The following is a 22,385-nucleotide window of genomic DNA, read 5'->3' on the forward strand; positions in this document are numbered from 1 at the left end:
GAAAATTTTGTCAAAATTTTATTTCTATAGAAAATGTTGTCAAAATTTTATTTCTATAGAAAAATTTATATCTACGAAAATTTTGTCAAAATTTTATTTGTATAGCAAATTTTATCAAAATATTATTTCTATAGAAAATTTTATCAAAATTTTATATGTATAGAAATATTTTTGTCAAAATTTTATTTCTATAGAAAATTTAGTCAACATTTTAGTTCTATAGAAAATTTTGTCAAAATTTTAGTTCTATAGAAAATTTTGTCAAAATTTTAGTTCTATAGAAAATGTTTTAAAAATTTTATTTCTATAGAAAATTTTGTCAAACTTTTATTTCTATAGAAAATTTTGTCAAAATTTTATTTCTATAGAAACTTTTTTCAAAATTTTATGTCTATAGAAAATTTTGTCAAAATTTTATTTCCATAGAAATTTTTGTAAAAATTTTATTTCTATAGAAAATTTTGTCAAAATTTTATTTCTATAGAAAATTTTGTCAAAATTTTATTTCTATAGAAAATTTTGTCAAAATTTTATTTCCATAGAAATTTTTGTTAAAATTTTATTTCTACTGAAATTTTTCTTAAAATTTTATTTTTACTTAAATTTTTATTAACATTTTATTTCTATTTAAAATGTTGTCAAAAAATTTTTCCATGGAAAATTTTGTCAAAATTTTATTTATTAGAAAATTATTAGAAAATTTTTCCACACTGTTTTTATGGAAAATTTTGTCAAGATTTTATTCCTGCAGAAGATTATGTCAATTTTTTATTTCTATAGAAAATTATGTCAAAATTTTATTTCTGTGGAAAATTTTGCCAAAATTTTATTTTTATAGATTTTATTCAAAATTTTATTTCTATAGAAAAATTTGTCAAAATTTTATTTCTATAGAAAAATTTGTCAAAATTTTATTTCTATAGAAAATTTTATGTCTATCGAAAATTTTGTCAAAATTTTATTTCTATAGAAAATGTTATCAAAATTTTATATGTATAGAAATATTTGTGTTAAAATTTTATTTCTATAGAAAATTTTGTCAAAATTTTATTTCTATAAAAAATTTTCTCAAAATTGTTGTCTATAGAAAATTTTGTCCAGACTTTTTTCTATAAAAAATTTTGTCAATATTTTTTTTTTTTTTTTTTTTTCGATAGAAAACTTTGTCAAAATTTTATTTCTATGGAAGATTTTGCAGTAATTTGGAGAGGAAATTTTGGCATACCCTGAGAACAAAAATGCTGATCAGCGACGTCATGCGTCTTGGATCGAAGCAAGTGGTAATCGAAAAGAGCAATATCAGAGCTTTATCGTGCTGCAAAATCGCCGTGTCGTGCCTTTCCGAAGATTGTGGCAGTGAAAAAACGCAATGCTCGTCTAATATGAGTTCGATGCAAAGCGCTTGTAATCGTTTGACTTGGTTGCTGCAACTCATAGTACACCATCCGCGGATGCTTCCACCAACTAAGCAGCATAAGCTTAATTCTATGGAAATTCGGCTTTTTCGTCCATGTTGAGACATGTCCGGTGTAACCATATGGTTTTTATTCCCTCAACCAAAAGATAGAGATATACTAGCATTGACAGTACGTTTTAAATTCATTGAAATATTGGTCTCTGGGCCCAATAAGTATCCATATTCGATGTCGTGGTGAAATTCTGAGTCGATCAAGCGATATCGGTCCGTCGGTCTGTTAAAACCACGCTAACTTCGGAACGAAACAAACTACCGAATTTATAATTTATCACAATTGACTGAATAGTCTAAGTGAGCCTGCAACTAAATCGAGTTGCTACTTTATTTTTTAACTACCGAATTGATACTTGGTATGTAGTTCTTATTGATAAAGGTCGAATGCCATTGCAAATCGGACCACACATTAAACGAATCGCCAGATTTGACCTCCGGAGTCTGTTAGAGAAGCCAATTTCATAGAATCCGGTCGAAATTCGGTACAAGTATGTGACTTCTACAAAGCAAAAAAAAAAAAAATGGTCCATATCCATAACTATGTTATATATAGCTTCCATATAAAACTATCCGCAGATTTGTTCTCCGGGGCCTCTTGGAGGAGAAAACTTCATACGATCCGGTTGAAATTTCATACGTGATACTATATATGTCCTCTAATAACCAAGAAAACATTGCTCCATATCGGTCTATTATTATATATATAGTATTCTTACTTCAATTCCCAGTTTTTTTTTTGGCTCAGAATCATTACCAAAAATATTAGTGCAAAGACAAAATCTTTGGAACCGGACATGTTTGTTTTAAGTGTTAATTTGACGATTTGAAAATAGATTCAGAGAGATAATTTAGAGGCATTTATCATTGCCATGTCAATTACACTAAATTCAACTAGAGAATTTCATAGCATTTATCATTGTCTTGTCAATTCGAACTTTAAATCTAAATCAGATCTGTTTTGTCTTATAAGTTCTCTTTTTATTTGCAATAAAACTTTTAGTATTTTTCCTTCTAAAGAAGAGCCAATCCTCTCCAAATTATGTGATGAAAATGACTCCATAAATTCTCGGTTAGACGAATAATTCAAAGTAGCTTTGGTGTCTGTGAAATTTCTTCGTTATTGTTGGAATTACGGATACACAATCACACACATGCACACACACACATTGTGCCTTGTCTTGGCTCAAGGATACACAATAACAACCAAAAGACATTAAGGATTTATACTTGGGCTACTGTTTTAATTTTGTGCGAATTTTAAAGTAAATGTTTATGGTAATCATGTTTGTATAGGTAGTGTGTGTGTTTTTTTTGGCGATACTACCTTCAAATAAATCACAAAGGATTCTGTTTCTTGGCATAAAGGATTCTTATAAAGAAGCCAACAACGCTAGTCCCTCTAAATGATTGTATTTTTCTTAGCATTTTAGCACTTTTCTGTGTTTAATCCTTTTGTCTTGCAGTTAGTTAAATATACGAAAAGTAAGAACATTTTCTGTTCACTTAAAAATCATCAATATTTACTTTACTTTTCCAAATGATATCCTGTGTTCAAAGTCTTCTTTTATTTTCCGGTTGTTTGTTTTGTTTTTGTTTTTTTTTTCTTTGGGAAGTATTTCATTTTATGGTGATTCGCTTACTTTATTTTTTCTTTGTGATATCTCGTTAAGTCTATACTGAAGAAATGTATGGATAAATTCACCTATATATCGGAAATCTTTAATATTCTATTATTTATACATACATACAAATGTAGAGAAATACATATATATATATATATATATATATATATATATATATATATATATATATATATATACATATATTTAGTTGTCTGCTCCAAAAATATATATAGACTTAAATCTTCTCTTTACTTTATTTGATCACGTTTAGTTGCACCACGATGGTCCTTCGAACCCATGGATACGGCCATAATGTTGGGCAATACAATATCAATAAACTGTGAAGCTGAAGGATATCCCATACCTACGATTACCTGGTTCAAAGGACAGGGTAAGTAAATACTTGGTGTTTTTCTTTTTTTTTTTATTTGTTACTTCTAATATAACGAGGGTAGAATGTAAGAAACTACAAAATGGGTTCGTAATAGTAACGTGCCTTTGAAGAAATGCTAATTTTCTTCAATGTGAAAAGAAAACATTTTTGTTTTGAAGAAGATATCTTTAATGTAAATCAAGTATTGAACTTTTGGCTTAAAGACAAAAACTCCAAATGTAGGTAAACATGTTTTTTTGGGATTCTATATCCCCATGATATATTATTATCTTGAATTCCTTAAAAAAAAATAAGGACAAAAGACGTTTTAAATAATACTAGTACATATTGTATCGCCAATTCTACGTCTGCAGAGAAGTGGATCTGTACACTTTTCATATATTTTTTGGAAATTCCCATTATTTTATTTGTTCTTGATATCTCAGGAAAAAAATTTGAAAGTTGTTCTAAAGGCACAACTTTAGTAACACCCCCCAAAAAAATATCTCTCCAAAGAAGTTCTTTATTTTAATTACACAGGAGGTTCTTTTGATTCAATTTTATATAACTCGCTATTTTTCATATTTTGAAGAATTACATTTTTCGTTTCAAATACTTTAAAAACAAAGTAAGAAACAGGGAGTGGTGCAAATTATTGAAATTTTCTCGAAGAAAATGCTAAGTCCCTTCTAAAAAATTGGCAAATTTTCGAAAGTATTTGAGGCAAACATTCCATACAAGCATTATAATGTAACAAAAATCATAAATAAATATAAAGGCTATTTATTTGGTAAAACATCACAGAATTTTATAATTCAGTGTATAATTCACAACAATGTTTTCGCATCACAACTTAAGAAGTGATGGAAATTCAGTGCAACGGCTGTTGAAATTGTGGACTTCCGTCCTGTGACAAGCCCATGTTAAATTCATCTCTTCTGTGCCAATTTAGCACCACTTCCGGATCCAAAAAGAATATTTTCACTACTTTTTGACAAAGATTTTTTGCTGGGATGTTCTACAGACGAATTCGAGAAATTAAAATTTATTGCAAAAACTGAGAAAAACGAAAGGATTTTTATATAACACCTCAAAAGAACTTCTTGTGGAGTGTAAATTAAATCCATTATTAAAGGCCGTAGCATGATTGCAACCGACAGACAGACAACGTTTAGTTGTTAAAGCGAATCGGATGAATTTTGCTGTTGCAAGTGGATCCCCAAGTCCAATCTGAGAATCGTTTTATATGGGGCCTGTTTAATGTCGAACGACATTAAACCAAAAACAAGTAAGTAAAGTAGAAAGTCGGGCGGGGCCGACTATATCATACCCTAAACCACCATTACAGAATTAGTAATCATAAGCATTTGTGGGGTAACATATAGGTCTGGGAGACAAACCGCTGTTGCATATTTAAGAAAATTAAGGGGTACATGTCTAATGGTGCTTTGTGTCAATCTGACTATAGCTTATACTCAATGTTGCCAGGGAAAATGTTCGGTTTACCTTACAAGGACAACAAAAGTTCCCTACTTTCCTATACATTCCCAAACAATTTTCCCTACTATATTATTCGTTAAATTTAAAAAATTTTACAAAACAAAAATGGTTCTAAGTACTTTATTATCTTAAAACATGAATATGCAACGTACATAACTTAGAAAATAAATTTGTATTTCCACCACGGTTGCCACAGTTGGTAGAATTCTACCCAAATTAGTAATCTTTTTTGTTAAATCTTTATAAAAATAAAATTTTGGAAAAAGTTTCTATAAACAAATTTTTGTGAGAATTTTTTCTATAGAAATAAAATTTTGACAATAAATTCTATAGAAATAAAATTTTGAGAAAAAATTCCACAGAAATAAAATTTTAGAAAATTTTTTATAGAAATAATATTTTGAAAAAAATTTCCATAGAAATACAATTTTGACAAAATGTTCTATACAAATAAAATGTTGACAAAATTTTCTACAGGACTAAAGTTTACCACACATTGTTAAAGATCAAGCCTTGCCGGCTTCTAATTTCCTCCTCCACCAAAATGTAAAAATTATTACAAATTGTGTTGAGTGAAAATGTCCTACTTTGTGGCCCTACGTCCCTACAAGACGCTAAATATTAGAAAAACCATACATATAGGGAATTTCAATTACTTCAAGCAACACTGACTGTGTTGATATTGCACCTACGGAGTTAGTATGTCACTAATATTGAGCCCATTATTAAAAAAGAGAAGATCGTTAAATTAGTGTGGGTAATAAATACAAATTTGTAAAAATCGAGCAATATTCTTATGTAAGAGCTACAAGTACGTATAAGAACGATCGGCTAGTACATCAAAATTTGAAATTTGAGTAACATTGGTTAATAAATAAGAGTACTATGGTCAAATTTGGGACAATCGAGCGATGCATATATATGGAAGCTATATCTAAATCTGAACCAATTTGCATAATATTTTGCTGGTTTGATTAATACCTTGTGCAAGATTTGAGTAAGATCAGTTAAGAAATGAGGCCTGTATGGTCAAAGATAAGGTTATTAGGGCCGAATTTTTCAAAATCGGGTGATACATATATGGGAGCTATATCTACATCTGAACCGATTTCGATGAAATTTTGCACATATAGTTAGTATTATAGATGACTGGATCTAGCCAACTTTTAGTAAGATCGGTTAATAAGTAAGGGTTCTATGGCCAAATTTGGGAAAATCGGGCTATACATTTATATGGGAGCTATATCTAAATCTGTACCGATTTCGATGATTTTTTGCATATATTGTTAGTGCTATAGAAGACTACATTTAGCCAAATTTGAGTAAGATCGAGTTTAAGGGTTTTATGGCCAAATTTAGAAAAATCGGGCGGTACATATTATGGGAGCTATAGCTACATCTGAACCGATTTCGATGATTTTTTGCACATATAGTAAGTGCTATAGAAGACTACATTTAGCCAAATTTGAGTAAGATCGGTTGATAAATAAAGGTTTTGTGGCCAAATTTGGGAAAATCGGGCGATACATATATATGAGAGCTATATCTAAATCTGAACCGATTTGGATGAAATTTTGCAGAATTGAAGGGCGATGGAAAAGATTACCTTTTGCCAAATTTGGTGACGATCCGTTTGAAAAAAAGCGCAACGTGACCCCATTTGTCGAAATCGGGTGATACATATATATGGGAGCTATATCTAAATTTGATCCGATTTCTTCCAAATTCAATAGCGTTCGTCCTGGTGCCCAAAAAACTCCTTGTACCAAATTTCATCAAAATCGGTTTAATTGCGACCGGAATCCTGTGAACAACAAATACATGGACAGACGGACGGACGGACGGACGGACACCAAGCGCTAGATCGACTCAGGAGGTGATTCTGAGTCGATCGGTATATATTTTATGGGGTCTAAAATCAATATTTCTGGTAGGCACATTTTTTGGCCGATCAAACTTATTATATCCTGACCACTATGTGGTTTAGGGTATAACAAGTAAGGAAAGTCTAAAGTCGGGCGGGGCCGACTATATTATACCCTGCACCACTTTGTAGATCTAAATTTTCGATACCATATCACATCCGTCAAATGTGTTGGGGGCTATATATAAAGGTTTGTCCCAAATACATACATATAAATATCACTCGATCTGGACAGAATTTGATAGACTTCTACAAAATCTATAGACTCAAAATTTAAGTCGCTTAATGCACTAGGGTGGAACACAATATTAGTAAAAAAATATGTTAAACATTTAAATCTGAAGCAATTTTAAGGAAACTTCGCAAAAGTTTATTTATGATTTATCGCTCGATATATATGTATTAGAAGTTTAGGAAAATTAGAGTCATTTTTAAAACTTTTCAATTAAGCAGTGGCGATTGTACAAGGAAAATTTTGGTATTTTGACAATTTTTGTCGAAATCAGAAAAACATAGATATGGGAGCTATATCTAAATCTGAACCGATTTCAACCAAATTTGGCACGCATAGCTACAATGCTATTTCTACTCCCTGTGCAAAATTTCAATTAAATCGGAGTAAAAGATTGGCCACTGTGGTCATATGAGTGCAAATCGGGCGAACGATATATATGGGAGCTATATCTAAATGTGAACCGATTTCAACCCAATTTGGCACGCATAGCTACAATGCTATTTCTACTCCCTGTGCAAAATTTCAATTAAATCGGAGTAAAAGATTGGCCACTGTGATCATATGAGTGAACCGATTTCAATAAAATTTGGCACACTTGACTACACTACAAAAAATTGTACTCCTAGTGCAAAATTTCAACCAAATTGGGGTAAAACTCTGGCTTCTGGGACCGTATTAGTACATATCGGGCGAACGATATTTATGGGAGCTATATCTAAATCTGAACCGATTTCAATAAAATTTGGCACACTTGACTACACTACTAATTGTTCTTCTAGTGCAAAATTTTAAGCAAATTAGGGTAAAACTCTGGCTGCTGGCGCCATATAAGTCCATATCGGGCGAAATATATATATATATATATATATATATATATATATATATATATATATATATATATATATATATATATATATATATATATATATATATATATATATATATATATATATATATATATATATATATATATATATATATATATATATATATATATATATATATATATATATATATATATATATGGGAGCTATATCTGAATCTGAACCGATTTCTTCCGAAATCAATAGGGTTCTATTCTGAGCCAAAATACATACTTGTGCCAAATTTGAAGTCGATTGGACTAAAGCGGCGACCTAGACTTTGATTACAAAAATGTGTTCAAGGACAGACGGACATGGCTTTATCGACTCAGGAGCCCACCCTGAACATTTTTGCCAAAGACATCATGTGTCTATCTCGTCTCCTTCTGGGTATTGCACTAACTTATAATACCCTGTTCCACAGTGTGGCGCATGGTATAATGAATCATTTTATTTATTATTTTATTTTCGTTCAAGTTTCATTTAATGTTGATTTTTTTCATTTCTTCAATTTCTTTAACTTTGTTGCCTAGTGTAATTTCAATTTTTTCATAAACGTTCATTTTTCATTATTCGCCTAAATTATTCCTTGATTCGTTTTCATTTAATGTTTGATATTTATTTTTAATTTCATTTTTTAATTGACTTCGGAAATAGTATCAAATACTTTTTTATTTGATGCTATCATTTCTGTGTTTGACGACGTTTCAATTAAAAATTAATTGGATCAATTAATTTCGTGATTGAAGACAAAAATATTTTTTTTTTGTGTTCAAGGAACCTGTTTCATTTTGACCGTCCGAATTGCACCAGGAAAAAAACACTTCTTGAATATATTACACAATAGTGTTTCAAATGGAATGACAAAGTTAATATAGCCCCCCATCCAATTGAATAAAAAATACTCGCAATCATAATATGGGATGCGTAAACTCGCTTGTTAAGGCAGAATAGAAATTTAAAATATTACAGTATAAAGTATTAATGTATTAAAGTGACACAACATTGCAAAAAGGTGGTTCGTAAATATCAAAAGTGTGATATTACACTGAAAAAAAAAAAAAAAATATTGTCGTGAGGCTAAAGGTTTTATACGAAAGCGAATTTTGCTTAGAATAGAAGACGCATTTCTGCGATATAAATTATTTTTCCTAGTCCAAAAGTCGATGAACTTTTTCATAAAGTCATTTGGCCTTATAGTTAAGTGACTTGACTTAAAATTAAGTAACTACGTGAAAGAAAATTGTATTTAAGGTCAACTTTGTTTTAATTATTCTGAAAAATTCTTGTTGACCTTTTGTATCTTGACTACAAACTAAAAAAACGTTAAAAAAATATTAGAAGTTTTCAAACACTTTATTTTAAAGACGTCTTTAAATTGCATAAGCATAACATAATTTCAACTTGAAGACAATTCGGAATTTGGAAATTTAAGTTATCATTAAAACGTTTTAAAGGACTTTGATAGAACGTCAAAAAGAAGGTTGAGAAAGCGAATATATTAAAATTTGTTTCCTAGAATCAAATATAAAATAATATTTCTTTGGCTCGGAAACAATACCAACAAAAATCATTAGTCTAAAAACAAAACATTTTGAATTTACAATAAAACAAATATATACGGCCGTAAGTTCGGCCAGGCCGAATCTTATGTTCCCTCCACCATGGATTATGTAGAAACTTCTACGAAAGACTGTCATCCACAATCGAATTACTTGGGTTGTGGTATCTTAAAACTTCTTAACATGGTTTTCTAAATTGTGAGTTATGGATTAACTGGTATATATTAGACAAAAAAGTTATGTATAGGTAAGTTTACAAATAATTTTTGTGTGATTAGGGATCGATTTATTTGAGGGCTATATATACCTATAGACCGATATGGACCTAGTTAGGCATGGTTGTTAACGTCCATATACTAGCACAATGTACCAAATTTCAACGGACTCGGATGAAATTTGCTCCTCCAAGAGGCTCCAAAACCAAATCTCGGGATCTCTTTATATGGGGGCTATATATGATTATGGACTGATATGGACCACTTTTGGCATGGTTGTTAAATATCATATACCACCACCACGTACCAGATTTCAACCAGATCGGATGAATTTTGCTTCTCCAAAAGGCACCAGAGGTCAAATCTGGGGATCGGCTTATATGGGGGCTATATATAATTATAGACTGATATGAACCAATTCCTGCATGGTTGTTGGATACCATATACTAACATCACGTACCAAATTTCAACCGAATCGGATGAATTTTGCTCTTCCAAGGGGCTCCGGAGGTCAAATCTGGGGATCGGTTTATATGGGGGCTATACACAGTCTTACACAAGTTTACATACGGTTTAAGAAATTGTATTTTCTTTAATTATTAAAATATAATAAAATATGCATATATATGCTTCAGATTTTGTAAATTAATTTGAAAAACAAAGTATTTGTCCATTTTCAAGAAGATGTTTTTAGTCTGGATTATAAACAACAACAAGAAACATGTTTAGTTATAAGGTAAAAACCTCAAGGGTATGTAAACTTATGTGAGACTGTGTATATAATAATGGACCGATTTCGACCAATTTTTGCATGGGTGTTTGAGGCCATATATTAACACCACGTACCAAATTTCAACCGAATCGGATGAATTTTGCTCTTCCAAGGGGCTCCGGAGGTCAAATCTGGGGATCGGTTTATATGGGGGCTATACATATATAATAATGGACCGATTTCGACCAATTTTTGCATGGGTGTTTGAGGCCATATATTAACACCACGTACCAAATTTCCACTGAATCAGATGCATTTTGGTCTTCCAAGAGGCTCCAGACTTCAAATCTGGTGATCGGTTTATATGGGGTCTATATATAATTATGGGCTGATGTGGACCAATTTTTTCATGGTCATTAGAGACCATATACTAACACCATGTACCAAATTTCAGCCGGATCGGATGGAATTTGCTTCTCTTAGAGGCTCCGCAAGACAAATCGGGGGATCCGTTTAATTGGGGGCTATATATAATTATGGACCGATATGGACCGATATGGACCAATTTTTGCGTGGTTGTTAGACACCATATACTAAAACCATGTACAAAATTTCAACCGGATCGGATGAAATTTGCTTCTCTTAGAGGCTCCGCAAGCCAAATCGGGGGATCAGTTTATATGGGGGCTATATATAATTATGGACCGATGTGGACCAATTTTTGCATGGTTGTTAGAGACCACATACTAACATCATGTACCAAATTTCAGCTGAATCGGATGAAATTTGCTTCTCTTAGAGCAATCGCAAGCAAATTTGGGGGATCGGTTTATATGGGGGCTATACGTAAAAGTGGACCGATATGGCCCATTTGCAATACCATCCGACCTACATCAATAACAACTACTTGTGCCAAGTTTCAAGTCGATAGCTTGTTTCGTTCCGAAGTTAGCGTGATTTCAACAGACGGACGGACGGACGTGCTCAGATCGACTCAGAATTTCACCACGACCCAGAATATATATACTTTATGGGGTCTTAGGTTAGGGGTCTTAGAGCAATATTTCGATGTGTTACAAACGAAATGACAAAGTTAATATACCCCCCATCCTATGGTGGAGGGTATAAAAAATATATAGTATAAGGGTATTAATTCCGGCACAACATCAACTCATTTTTTATGGTTTAGTGTTTTAGTAACAATAATTTCTGCTATATAGTGGTGCTTTGTTGGGTTTACCGCAAAAAATTGTCTCATAAACCAAGAATGACCATACCTACCTCCCTAGATCAAATACTCGCCAACATCATCTAAAAACTTTAGTTCCAAGTTTACCTTTTGCTCATCCATTGGTTTCACCATTGCAAATATTTGTTAAGAATTGAATAAACATTTCTCTTACTCAAGCGGTTCATTGAAACGAAAAGGCTTTGCCTTGGACAATTTACTAGAAATTCGTTACTGCTACTACAACTCCCATGTTAAGAACAACCTCCAACAAAAATCCAGGAAGGATACCAAAGGATACATTGTTCCATAGTAGGAACGATAGTAAGAGGAGACCATTAAATATTTTGTTTAAATACGCTCAGAATTATCATCAGAGTTTCGCTAACAACTTCTATCGTTGGCCAATAGTCACGGTTTTTGGTCATATCCATTCACATCTCTTTCACCGCAGCAACCTTCCTGGCAAGCCAAACATACAGCCAGCCAGTCAGCCAACCACGAGTAGTTGGAGTAATCACTGAAAGTGAGTTCATTAAAGTTTGATATTTCGTTTTCCCTTTCTTCGACTTCGACCGCCTCCTCAATCACTGACGGAGTATATTTGTGAAGTATCCTCTTGGTTAGTCGGGCTGCCAAAGAAGCAAAAACAACACACAAAAAGGGATACTTTGGAATTAGGATGTTCATTTCATTGAAATGCTTTTAGTTTTGACGGTACTATTGCTTACATACCCATACTCTGGACTTTGAACTCTGAATGAAGCTGCGAGACGACGACGAGAAGGAGCCTATGGATAACTGGAAAAAGGGATTTATTCATGTATACAAGGAGGCTTAGCAGCATCCTGTGCCTAAAGAAATCAGGTTAATTGATTAGTTTGGATTAGGGATACAGATGCCAAAAAATCGACTTTTTGTTGAAAAAAGTCGAAACGTCTCTTTGCAACATATCTTCGTTGACTTTTATCATCTTCAAATTCGACTGCTGATATTTTGAAAATTTTTCTAAATCACCTAATCGGCTTTTAATATTGGCTTAAATTAGTAAAATTCGACATTAGATTAAAAGGAAAAATGCAAATATTTCTATGATAACTTTGAGAGTATCTGCAGACAATATCCTTTATTTCAAATATTATTTTATAAGGATACATATATACACACATACCGTGAATACGAATTTTTTATTTCATATATAAGGATACATACACTGAAAAAAATTATGGCCTAATATGGAAGATTATGCAACTTAAATTTTAGGAATCAAATGTACCCAAAGTTAAGGACAAAATTCTTTAAAATAATGACATTTTAATTAAATGAAAGTTTCTATCCTTGCTTCAAATTTTCTTTTCATTAAATTTAGGACACAAATCTTAAAATTTTCCGTCTCTCTGCTGAAGTTGTAGATCTTTGAAGTAAGGCAGATTTTCCTTAACATAAAGAAAAACATTTTTAATTTAAAGAAATCATCTTTAACTCAACTATATTGCATTTTTAAATATAAGATAAAATCGCATCAAATATAGGCTAAGACTTATTTTAAGGATTTGCATCTTTGGTTTAAAGTTTTTTAGCATTAAGAAAACTATTTTTACTATGAAGTACCTAGAATAATTTGGATTTTAAATTGGAATTTGTACATAAATACCTTTAATAATATATCGCAAAAAGAAAATAAACAAGTATATAAAGCTGTAAATTCGGCCGGGCCGAATCTTAAATACCCACCACCATGAATCAAATATAATAGTTTACTTTGAAAACTCTTCGTCGTATTAGGTTACTTGATAATATATAGAATTGTAGGGGGTTTGATGACAAATCTTCTCCCTAGCAAGTCAGTTCCCGAAGACAAACTTTAAAGATTTTACCTATGAAGACCAGATCAGATTCTGGATTTATGAGAACCAATTTTGTTTGAGTTTTAGAGAATTATAAACATATCGTGTATATGATGAAATTACGCCTTGATTTGAAATCTTAAATCTGTAGATTTTTTCCGCCATTATTTAAACAAATACGATGAGTTAAATCTGAAATTCTACTTTCAGTTTCAAGCAATTTTCATGACCATGAAAGAAGTGTTTTCTTTTTTGAGAAATGTAATTTTAGACAAGCAAAGTTTTTTTTTTGACACAAATTTTAGAGACAATCGTTGAATAAACGAAAATACTTTATAAGAAAAAGAAAATTTTGTTAATTTAAAATTTCATTATAGATTATTAATTTCCAGCAAATCGTATAAAAACTACGGATTCTAGAAGCCCAAGAAATAAAGCCGGGAGATTGATCTATATAGGGGATATACCAAAACATGGACCGATAGGTATCATTTGCCACTCACATATTTGTGATCTTAAAATACCTCCAGATTTTCAATTTCAAACAAATCGGCTAAAAAATATAGTCTCTAGACGCGCAAGAAGTAAAAATCGAGAGATCCGTCTATATGGGGGTTATACCAAAAAATGGACCGATGGGCACCATTTTCGGCATACCTTTTTATGGTCCTCAAATACTTCTAGATTTCCAATTTCAGGCAAATCGGATGGTAAATATAGTTTCTAGAAGACCTAGAAGCAAAATCGGGAGATCGGTCTATATGGGGGCGATACCAAAACATGAACCGATGGGCATCATTTTCAGCATACCTCTTTATGGTCCTCAAATACCTCTATATTTTCAATTTCAGGCAAATTGGATAAAAACTACGGTTTTTATAGGCCCAAGACTCCAAATCGGGAGGATGGTTTATATGGGGGCTATATCAAAACATGGACCGATACGGACCATTTTCAACACACCTCTTTATGGTCGCAAAATACTTCTAGATTTGCAATTTTATACAAATCGGATAGAAAATACTGTTTCTAGACGCGTAAGAAGCAAAATCGGGAGATCGGGCTATATGGGGGCTATACCAAAACATGGACCGATATGGACCATTTTCGACACACCTCTCTATGGTTTCAAAATACCTCTAGATTTCCACATTCAGGCAAATCTGATAAAAACTACGGTTTTTATAGGCTAAAGACCCCAAATAGGGAGGTCGGTTTATATGGGGACTATATCAAAACTTGGACCGATATAGCCCATCTTCGAACTTGACCTGCCTGCAAACAAAAAACGAATCTGTGCCAAATTTCGGGACAATAGCGCCATTATTGAAGGCTGTAGCGTGATTACAACAGACAGACGGACATGCTTATATCGTCTTAGAATTTCTCCCTGATCAAGAATATATATACTCTATATAGTCGGAAATCGATATTTCGATGTGTTACAAACGGAATGACAAACTTATTATACCCCCGTCACCATTTTATGGCGGTGGGTATAAAAATCGATGAATGAGATTTGTATCCAATTTTAATTTTATTGATCCTAGATTTAAAGCCAGGGAGGTCCGTAAAAAATGTCCTTATTTTAAAGAAAACGCATTTTTGGCTCGGAATCAATACCAAAATCCTTAAGGGAAGGTCAAAATTTTTGGATCCAAGTAAAAATTTTTTTTTAGTGTATATACACACCGGTAAGAGTGATTTCGAGTTTTTCAAATTTTGGTGAAGTTGACGTTTTAACCATTTCAATTTTTTGAAAAAAGGGAAACTCGATTTTTCGACCTTTCGACTTTTTAAAAAAAATTGGATAAGTCGACTGTTGAATTTCCGATTCCCTTCACCACTACTGTGGAACAGGGTATAATAAGTTTGTGTATTTGTATGTAACGCCAAGAAGGAAAGGTCTGAGACCCGTTTAGTATACCGATAGTCTTAGAATTGAATTCTGAGTCGATTTTGCGATGTCCGTCTGTGTGTCCGTCAGTTCATATATTTTTTTTTTTTCAAAGTACCGGTCGCAGTTTAAGTCCGATCGTTCTCAAATTTGGCATAGGGTAGTTTTGTGGGACAGAGACAATCGCTATTGATTTTGAAAAAAGTCACTTCAGATATATTTATGTGGTCATATGAGTCTTAATCGGACGAAAGATATATATATGGGAGCTATATCTAAATCTGAACCGGTTTGGCTGATATTTTACAAGCTTTTCGAGGCTCATTCACATCGGTTGATAAACACGCCAATTATGACTAGATCGGGGATAAATATATATGACAACTATATCTAAATACCTATACATTTTTGAGTTATCGACGTTTTGAGAATTTGCAAAAGTTTACTTTACGATCATTCAAACTTTTCACAAATTTCGAAAAGTCGACTTTACTTTCTTTTAAAAAAATTGGAAAATCGATTTTTCGATTTTCTGCAGTATTTCACTATCGTAAAAGTAAATTTTCTAGATTTATAGTTTTTCAAAATTTCGAGTTATCAACGATTCGACCACTCGACCTTGTCAAAATTTGAATAATTACAATTTTTCACATTTTGAAAAATGTTCGGCCTCTAAACTTTTCACAATTCAGACAGGAGGACTTTTCGAGTTTCTGAATTTCTGACAAATTAGAAATATTGACTTTTCGACGTTTTGCAAAGTCGACTTTCTTTCTTCTTTCTAATTTGAAAACTTCGAATTATCTATCGATTCTTTCAAAATTAGGAAAAGTAAATATACGGGATTTTGAAAAAGAAGAAAATTCAACTAGTCCAAATTTTTGTCGTCTTCCCTAAATCGAATCGTCGAAAACTTTTGAATGTTTTGAAAGTGTCGAATCGAAAGTTCGACTTTTCCAATACTCGAAAACCCAAAAAGTTGACTTTTCCAAATTTTTATAAAGTCGAAATGTCAAAAAGTTGACTTTTTCTAATTTTTTGAAATTTTAAAAAGAAAGAAAAATTCGACTTTCTCAAAATTTGAAAATTTCGAAAATTCGACTGCCGATATTCGATATTCGAAAAGTTGACTTCTCGTAATTCTAAATGTTGATACGTCAGAAAATGGACTTTTGCAAACCCCGAAAAATCGATTTTTCAAAATTTTCAAAGAGTCGAAAATTCGAAAAGGCGACTCTCCCAAATTTTCCAAAAATCGACGTTTTGATTTTGATTACAGCTTCCTAGGGATGCTGGTAATTTTTTATTCAAAGCCTTATAACAACAACGAATATGGAATAAAATACAACAAAATAATTGTAAAGGCTCTTATTTTCGCAGATTTGGGGGGGGGGTCGATTTATTATGCAAACAAGTTTTTATAATCCTATAGAATTTGCAAATGATGACCGCATTTTGGCCAGATTGAATTATTTCATGTGAAAACTAGTTACACTAATGCGTAGGTACAATGAACCCTGAAACTATGGAATTTTATATTGGGAGGTAATCAATTTGAAAATTAGTGGATAGACAGATTAATAAATATATAAGAAAACAGAGTTTATGTTTTAATCAGGATATTAATAAATTTTAAATTGAAATTGTTTCAATGGGAACGAATAATATAAGTAATATAAAAAAGATGCAAAATAATACAGTTTTATGAGAAAAATGGTTTATCTCTTAAATAATTTGTATTCCATTTTTGATCATTTCAAATATTCACAATTTACTGATATTTTCGTTAATTTACTAAATTGCATTAAATCATTAGTATTAATCATGCTGAGATTGAGTGTTGAAGTCTTTGACAAGTATAGGAAAATTGTCTTAGGGAAGGAAATTTGAGTAAAATTAAATTGGAGAAATCCACCCAAATAAAGAACTAAACAAGTATATACGGCCGTAAGTTCGGCCAGGCCGAATCTTATGTACCCTCCACCATGGATTGCGTAGAAACTTCTACGAAAGACTGTCATCCACAATCGAATTACTTGGGTTGTGGTATCTTAAAACTTCTTAACATCGTTTTCTAAATTGTGAGTTAGTCCATACGTGGTATATATTAGACAAAAACGGTATGTGTAGGTAAGTCTACAAATAATTACGAATCGATATGGAATTTTGCACGGTACGTAGAAAGCCAGAATTGAAATATGGGGGTCGCTTCTATGGGGGCTATATACAATTATGAACTTGATATGGACCAATTTTTTTTTGTGATTGAGGATCGATTTATCTGAGGGCTATATATAACTATAGACCGATATGGACCTAGTTAGGCATGGTTGTTAACGGCCATATACTAGCACAATGTACCAAATTTCAACTGACTCGGAAGAAATTTCCTCCTCCAAGAGGCTCCAAAACCAAATCTCGGGATCGGTTTATATGGGGGCTATATATGATTATGGACTGATATGGACCACTTTTGGCATGGTTGTTAAATATCATATATTACCACCACGTACCAAATTTCAACCAGATCGGATGAATTTTGTTTCTCCAAAAGGCACCGGAGGTCAAATCTGGGGATCAGCTTATATGGGGGCTATATAATTATGGACTGATATAAACTAATTACTGCATGGTTTTTGGATACCATATACTAACACCACGTACCGAAGTTGAACCGGATCGGGTGAATTTTGCTCTTCCAAGGGGCTCCGGAGGTCAAATCTGGGGATCGGTTTATATGGGGGCTATATATAATTATGGACCGATATGGACCAATTTTTGCATGGTTGTTAGGGACCATATACTAACACCATATACCAAATTTCCATAGTTTTTAGTATAAATCTGGCTGGGATAAATAACTTAATTTGGGTCCTATACATTCAAAAAAATATTGACTTAATGTGAAAGACTGTGCAACCAAAGTTTTAGGATATCAAATTCCTTTAAAATGAAAAAAAAAATAGTAAAAGCAAAGTTTATAATCTTTGCTTTAAGATTTTTTTTTATTTTGGACACAAATCTTTGAAATCTACGCTTTTCCAATAAACTCATATGTGGTTAAAAATAAGGCGAATTGTCCTTTTTTTATTTAATAAAATATTCTTCAAATTAACTGTGACATTGAATTATAGGATTAAATAGAAAAAAGCTTCATAAATAGGCTAATGCTTATATTCCCAAATATTTTTCGAACATCTCTATTATTTTATTTGCTCTTTCTGTGTATTATTCAAAAATTTATCTATCTTCAAATATTAGTGTTTGAAATTTGCATCTCACCGTAAAAGTCGTAAAGTAAGGAATATCTGCCTTAAAGTGGTCAAAAACGTTTATGGTTTAAAGAAAAAATCTGTCAATTAGAGACAATCAAAATGTTCAAATACATACACACAAAAAATATCAATTAATGTTCTTGTCAATACAATTAGAATTATGTTTAAATATGAGCTAAGAGCGTAATTTATAAATACAATTACGATTTTAGTAATATTTTGTCACATTAGCAAACAATTATCAACAAAAATTTTGTTTAACATAAAAATTTTCTTTAACAACAATTTATTGTAAGTTCAACAAGTATATAACATACAGTAGTAAGTTTGGCCGGGCCGAATCTTAAACACCCACCACCATAAATTAAATATAATAGTTTCCTTTGGAAATTTCAGGGAGGTTTGATGACAGATATTCTCCCAAGCAACTAGTACACTTCCCGGAGATAAATTTAAAGACTAGATCACATTCTGAATTTATAAGAACCATTTTTTGTTTGAGTTTTAGAGGAATCATAAACATCTCTTGTAAGTGTACAAGAAAATGATGAAATAACACCTTGATTTGAAAATGATTACGAGAAGTAAAATCTGGAAATTTTGCATTCAGTTTCAAGCAATTTTCATGATCAGTGCACCTTCTATACCCTCAATAAGTGAAATCGGTCTATATGGAGGCCTTACCATATGGATCGATACAACTGAATCATATAGGCTTTGTTATGGGTCTAAAATACCAGTATATGGGTCTAAATGTTATGGGTCTAAAATGCCAGTATGGCAAATCGGATAAAAACTACAATTTCTAGAAACCCTAGGAGTTAAATCGGGAGTTCAAATCAAATAGGAGGGCCGTTTTATAAGGGGGCTATATAAAAACCTGTACCGATACACAAAATATTCGCACACCTCTTTATGGTCCTAGAATACTTCTAGATTTCCAATTTCAGGCAAATTGGATAAAAACTACGGATTATAGAAGCCCAAGAAGTAAAATCGGGAGATAGGTCTATATGAGGGCTATATCGAAACATGGTCCGATAATCACCATTTTCGGTACATCTCTTTATTTACCTAGAATACCTCTAGATTTCCAATTTCTGGCAAATTGGGTAAAAACTACAGATTCTAGAAGCCCAAGAAGTAAAATCGGGAGATTGGTCTATATGCACCCAAAGAAGGAATATGATACCCTCAAACATGTTTTAAGAGCAAAATGTTATTTTTGGTCCTAGAATACTTCTAGATTTCCGATTTGAGGCAAATTGGGTAAGAAATACTGATTCTAGAAGCCCAAGAAATAAAATCAGGAGATCGGTCTATATCGGAGCTATACCAAAACATGGACCGATACCCTCCATTTTCGACACACCAATTTGTGGTCTTCAAATACCTCTAGATTTTCAATTTTAGGCAAATCGGATAGAAAATCACTTTCTAGACGACCAAGAAGCAAAATCGGGAAATCGGTCCATATGGGGGCTATACCAAAACATGGACTGATAGGCACTACTTTCGGTACACTTTTTGATGGTTCTTAAATAACTCTAGATTTCCAATTTCAGGCAAATTGGATAAAAACTACGGTTTTTATAAGCCCACGACCCCAATTCGGGAGGTCGGTTTATATGGGGACTATATCAAAACTTGGGCCGCCATCTTCGAACTTGACCTGCCTGCAAACAAAAGAGGAATATGTGCCAAATTTCACGACGATAGCGTCATTATTGAAGGATGTAGCGTGATTACAACAGACAGACAGACAGACGGACATGCTTATATCGTCTTAGAATGTTTTCTTCATAAGGAGTTAGCATAAAAGGCCCAAAATTGAGTTATCTATCCCAGCCAGATCTATACTGAAGACTGTGGAAAGGTTCATTCGCCCGAACCGAAACATGTACAGTATAGGCGTGTAAAGATTTGTATCTGGCGTTTTCTTTTCAATGACTCATTAATAAAAAGTTCCTTAATCTAAAATTGTCCATTAAGCTCGAATAATAATTGTAAAATTAAAGATATCATGCATTTGGACGTTAATTGCCTGTTTCGGTATCAGGCTAACATGAAAAATAAAATTTTTAAATTTATCTTCGGGAAGCGTACTGGTTGAAATGATTTGCTTGGGAGAATATCTATCATCAAACCCCCTGAAATTTTAAAACGAAGCTTATAATATTTGATACATGGTGGTGGGTATTTCAGATTCGGTGTCTGAGTGTCTGATTTGTCAAGCCTTATTATAATAATTTTAAAATTAATTTTCTATTTGATTTGTTATAAATGAAATTTTCCAAAAAGGTTTTTCTTTTAAAACTAATCGAAATCTCTTTCAAACATTAAATTTGAATGAATATTAAATATTTGCTTTCGCTTGGTTTTTGTTTTTTTTTTTTTTTTTTATTTTGCAGGTAAATTAAATACAGACTTCAAACCATTAAATATGCGCAATCATTCTCTGGTACTCAATTTGGCCACGGACATTGATGAGGGTTACTATATGTGTCAAGCTGCGAATGATATTGGAGCGGGTCTTAAGAAAATTATTCGCATCAATGTCAACGGTAAGTACAAGCAAAGCTAAAGTATACAATATGCATATGTGTATGCGTGTATGTGTGAGTGAGAGCACGTGGCAATAATAATACTGACACAAATGCAAAACAGTTTCTCAATGCTATTCAATTTATTTGTCATTTTCTCTCTCTTTCTGTTATCCATGGATTTTTCATGTTTATTTGTATGTGTGTGACTGACATTAATTAAACAACAAAATTCACTCAACACACGCATCGCAAACATCCGCAACAACAAATGTGACCGCATACAAAACCGCACGCATACACACACACCGACTTACTCATGGATTTAACCTCACATCTCATGGTCAACTACCAACTACTACTCTTCTGATGACGATGATGATGATGATGGGTTCGTGGCAATGCGAATGCATGCAAAACCAACCACTTATGCACTATAAACAGAACCAGCACGTTTCGAACAAACATCACGCAATGTATCGTCGCGACGTAATGATGCTGTCACATTGGACTGTCATGCCAAAGGTGATGAACCCATTAGTGTCGCATGGACACACAACAATGCACGCATTGATTTGAACAATTTCCGCTTTAGCATAGCGGAAATGAAAACAGAGAAGGGTGTAGACTCTCAGTTGACCATATCACGTTCGGATCGTCATGATTCGGGTATTTACAAGTGTGTTGCCGAAAATCCCTATGGGCGTGCCGAACAAGTCATTTATCTAGCGGTTCAAGAACGACCCGATACTCCATCGAATTTGGAAGTATTTGAAGTGGGGTCACGTACTGTAAAATTATCATGGCGTCGACCATTCGATGGTAACTCACCGGTTCTCTCCTATTTGGTTCAATATCAATCGTTGAAGTATTTACAATCGCATGCTGCTCTCGGTATGGCCGGAAGTGATTGGAATGGTCCGAATATAATCAATGTCACACTGCCATCGACAAGTATCAGTAAGAGGTAAGTGATAGTCGTAGTTTATAAATATATTGTAAGGGTATCAAAATTATATACAGATGGTTATATATTCAATTCCATTTTCTGATGGTTATCAAAACTTAAAAGTTTTTTTTAATCCTTTTTAGTCACTGATTTAACTAATTTGTGATGG

General features: G+C 32.5%; 1 protein-coding gene across 1 annotated transcript in view; it reads left to right on the forward strand.

Moving 5' to 3' along the window:
- Dscam3 (Down syndrome cell adhesion molecule 3) overlaps nt 1-22,385 on the forward strand; it is a 317,456-nt gene that overhangs the window by 204,528 nt on the left and 90,543 nt on the right. Inside the window, exons 16-18 of the mRNA XM_075299301.1 lie at nt 3,365-3,484; nt 21,136-21,288; nt 21,712-22,234. Coding sequence (XP_075155416.1) covers nt 3,365-3,484; nt 21,136-21,288; nt 21,712-22,234 — 796 coding nt within the window. The remainder of the gene's footprint in view (nt 1-3,364; nt 3,485-21,135; nt 21,289-21,711; nt 22,235-22,385) is intronic.

This window comes from Haematobia irritans, chromosome 1 (assembly GCF_050003625.1).
Source record: "Haematobia irritans isolate KBUSLIRL chromosome 1, ASM5000362v1, whole genome shotgun sequence".
Taxonomy (NCBI): domain Eukaryota; kingdom Metazoa; phylum Arthropoda; class Insecta; order Diptera; family Muscidae; genus Haematobia; species Haematobia irritans.